Source organism: Heptranchias perlo, chromosome 5 (assembly GCF_035084215.1).
Source record: "Heptranchias perlo isolate sHepPer1 chromosome 5, sHepPer1.hap1, whole genome shotgun sequence".
In the NCBI taxonomy this organism is placed as follows: domain Eukaryota; kingdom Metazoa; phylum Chordata; class Chondrichthyes; order Hexanchiformes; family Hexanchidae; genus Heptranchias; species Heptranchias perlo.
Window position 1 is genome coordinate 67053805 of NC_090329.1, and position 4144 is coordinate 67057948.

The following is a 4144-nucleotide window of genomic DNA, read 5'->3' on the forward strand; positions in this document are numbered from 1 at the left end:
TCTCACAAGTCATGTCTAGGATCACGACCTATAGGGGGAAAGGTGCGCTTCCTGTATACACATATATCGTCTAGCCGCTTTCCTGCAATCCTGGCCGTCTGAAACTTGTCTAATATCTAATCGGGCAGTGAGAAATAAAAATAATCAAAAAGTACAACATTCCTACACGTCCGCCTTAGTTCCATTGAGATCTTGGAAACTTGGTAGACATAACAACCTTTTTGCCACTCTTATGTCAATCCTTCCAATTTGAACACATTGTATTCACCAAACGCTTTATATATAGTTGTATTTAAATAAATTCCATGTCATAATAAAAAAGTTAGACGATTTGAATTGATAACATTTATTTCGACCTCTATCCTTTTGCTAACTTGTTACATACAATACGCGCGCGTTGTTCAAAGGACAAGCAATGTTTTCACGTTGAAATCCGAACATATCTTCATGGTTATTTTAGCAGATATTGCTCTTGAGCATTGTTGAAACCTCGCGTCACTCGAGTTTCCGAATGATGAAGCCTCTTTGCACAGCCTCTTATTTTGAAATGTGCCTGCTTTCTGGAGTGGAGGTATGCGGTGTGTCAAGAGGTCACATACAATCCGGTGTGAGGCAGGAACTGGGAAGCTGCCCAAGAATGTTTGGTGTTTATCCAAAGGCAAGTCTGCTGGCAGGGCGGCCGCCCCTTGTGCGTCACCAGGGCTTGGACAGGATAAAAAGCCTGAGCTTCCACCACTCAACACACACAAACTGCTCCACAGCAGAAAAGGCAAGAAAGTGGAGAGAGAGAGAGAGAGTGAGTGAGTGAGTGAGTACAGGAGCAATCCTGACGAGATCGACTCGATCGTACAACTTTCAAGCGGAAGAAAAAAAAAACTTGTGAAAGTCCAACCGAAAACTTGAGCGAAAATGTTTGCTGGACTGAGGAGCGTGAAGTTTACACCATTGCTGCTGATGGGACTGGCACTGGCACTGGCTTGTTTGGTGAGTTACTGACTGCATTTTGCAGCAATGTTGTGACATGATGATGTGAGAAGGTAAAGCCAGCCTAATATGAGCAAGGTTAAAACTTGCTTTAGAATGTGTATAATTGACTTTAATCCTTCAATGTTATTATGTAGCAATTCCAATCCACGTTGCTGAGGAATTTTAGATTTTAAATGCAGCAGTAACTCGTGATTCATTTATGTTGTCCACACTGTAGATGTCTAATATCTAATAGAGTTCAGTGCTGGAGAGTGGGGTTGGTTGTAAATGTTGTGATGTGCTTCGCAGGCCTCTGCCGATGATTGTCGAGTTGCCTGCCGCTGTCCCGAGCGGCCCCCGCTCTGCCCTCCCGGAGTCTCTCTGGTTACCGACGGCTGCGGCTGCTGCAGCGTCTGCGCCAAACAAGCGGGCGAGGTGTGCACCCGGCGCCAGCCCTGCGACCCCCACAAGAGCCTGTTCTGCGACTTCGGATCCGCCGCATACAGCAAAGTCGGAGTCTGTGCAGGTAAGAGTTGTCGGATCTACACCCCCCACCCCCACCAGTTCTGCAGCCCGTCCCGCAGTGCTTGTTAAAGCAATTGTGGAGATTTAAACAAAAGCAAAATACCGCGGATGCTGAAAATCTGAAATGAAAACAGAAAATGCTGGAAGCACTCAGCAGGTCAGGCAACATTATACTGCCTGATCTGCTGATTGCTTCTAGCATTTTCTGTTGTTATTATGGAGATTTAAATGCCATCAAGTTGGGTTTATTTCATTAACGTGGAGGTACAAATTAGCAAATTCATTTATATATTGCCTCCTCAATTGGTGAATAATTTAATCTCTGCTATTGAAACTGCTTATAATCACACTAGCAGTGAAATTGTGGCAGTTGTCACCCCACTAGTGTTTACTGTCATCTGAAATGTTTTGTCAGTTGAACTAAATTGCTTACAGGGATATTTTTACACATTCCCTTGTAGCTAAAGAAGGAGCTCCTTGCGTGTTTGATGGTGTTGTGTACAGGAATGGTGAGACCTTTCAGAGTGGATGCAAGTACAAGTGCACCTGTCTAGATGGCTCCATCGGCTGTGTCCCTATCTGCAGTGTGGAGATCCGCCTGCCGAGCCCGGACTGTCCCATGCCCAAGAAGGTCAAAGTGTCTGGCAAGTGCTGCGAGGAATGGGTCTGTGAACAACCCAAACACCACACCATGGTTGGACCTGTACTGGCAGGTAAGCTGTTTGTCAGTCATCAAAACATTCAACTCCAAAGAGACATCTTTAGGCAATCAATGTTAGTAGGAACCAGGGCAGTGTGCTTTGCAACCACCAGACCAAATAAGAATGATACAAAACATCCTTTAAACTATATCAATAGATTCAATTCAGCATAGTAATGCTTTATGATTCAGCAATCTATCCATTGTCAAATTTAAATTTTTTTACTGAGTTTATTTTGCCAATCTTTAAAACATACTTAACTGACTAGTAACATTATACAGCTTGAGGGCGACAGAAATAAACAATTGTTAATGCTTATTCCATAGTTAATAGAACCCCTGTTTACGTTACAAAAAAATGTTGATAATTTTTTTTTCTCTTCACTACAGCTTATAGAGAAGAAGCCACCTATGGTCCTGACCCCTCCATGTTCCGTGCAAACTGTCTTGTACAGACCACTGAATGGAGTGCCTGCTCCAAGACCTGTGGAATGGGCATCTCCACCCGGGTAACCAATGACAACAGAGAATGCAGACTGGAGAAACAGACTAGACTTTGCATGGTCAGACCTTGCGAAATGGATATGAAAGAGACCATTAAGGTAAAAAATAACCCTCCCCAGATCAATTGATTTAAAGTAACATCAGGATTTATTTTGTTTTATCTTTGTATTTACTCTGAATATTTTCATTATAACGGAATTTTCTCTTTTCTCATTCATCCCATAGAGAGGCAAAAGATGTATCCGCACTCCAAAGATCTACAGACCCACCAAATTCGAATTCTCTGGCTGTACCAGTGTGAAGTCTTACAGAGCCAAATTCTGTGGTGTTTGCACCGATGGCCGATGCTGCACCCCTCACAGAACCGCTACTCTCCCCGTTGAGTTCAAATGTCCTGATGGACAACTCATGAAGAAGAAGATGATGTTCATCAAGACCTGCGCCTGCCACTATAACTGCCCCATGGACAATGATGTCTTCCAGTCATTGTATTACAGGAAAATGATGGGTGACATGGCATAAACTGTGTAATCGATCCAAGACTTCTTAACTGGAAAGATTTTCCATCTCATGCAAAGGTCACTGCCTAACACAAAAGAAAATATTGACATGTTGAGACATTATCAGTTATCAAATGAGAGAATGGAAACATGTCACAGCACTCAGCCTAGATTTTGAAACTACATTGCTTGTACACTGTTAGCTGTAATATCATTGTAAATAATGTACATATATGTACAGTTGTCTAAGTTAATTTAAATGTATGTGCCTTGTGGTGTTTATTGCTTGGGTACTGTAGTTATAGACTTGACAAAATGACTGTTCTTTGATTTTTCTTTTTGAACAGTTGTTGTAACATTTGAGAAGTGTGACCAAAAATTAAATGTTTGCACTTTTCTAGTTCAAAATAAAATATATTTTTGATACAAAATAATGCTTTCTTAATGAACAGATCAACGCAAATAGAACAATCTTTTATTACTTAACAGGCAATTACAGCAAGACACTAAGATTTGGCAGAACATGCAAAAACTATTACATCAGACTTAAAATACACTATCAGTTTGATCAATATATAGTTTCTTAATATATACAAATGTGGTATGATGTAAATAATGCATTCTTTCTCAGTTTAACAATCCATGTGCCATGAATTTTAGTGATCATACATGTTTTATAGCAGCATTCATTTTCCATCCAGTGAAAACTCAATACTCAACAAAAAGTTATCATTAGAATTTGGAGCCAGACATGCAAAGATGCATAAATAGTTACGGGGATATCAGTGGCAAATCTGGGATTTGGAGTGGGGGAAGAAGGGATAGTCAATGTGCCAAAATAATTTGGGCCGTGGATTCCCCTCATCTTCCCCACCAGTAGTTGCATATATATTGGAAGAAGCATTTAGCACACTGCAGCGCTCCTAATATTAACTAAAAATGACAAACA

General features: G+C 41.1%; 1 protein-coding gene across 1 annotated transcript; it reads left to right on the plus strand.

The window, feature by feature from the left end:
• Positions 1-730: 730 nt before the first annotated feature.
• Positions 731-3629, plus strand: LOC137321827 (CCN family member 2-like). The gene is made up of 5 exons (XM_067984531.1): positions 731-984; positions 1276-1492; positions 1953-2204; positions 2582-2793; positions 2921-3629. Exons 1-5 carry the CDS (start codon positions 910-912, stop codon positions 3215-3217), a joined length of 1053 nt encoding a protein of 350 aa, XP_067840632.1. The 5' UTR covers positions 731-909; the 3' UTR covers positions 3218-3629.
• The last annotated feature ends 515 nt before the right edge of the window (positions 3630-4144 follow it).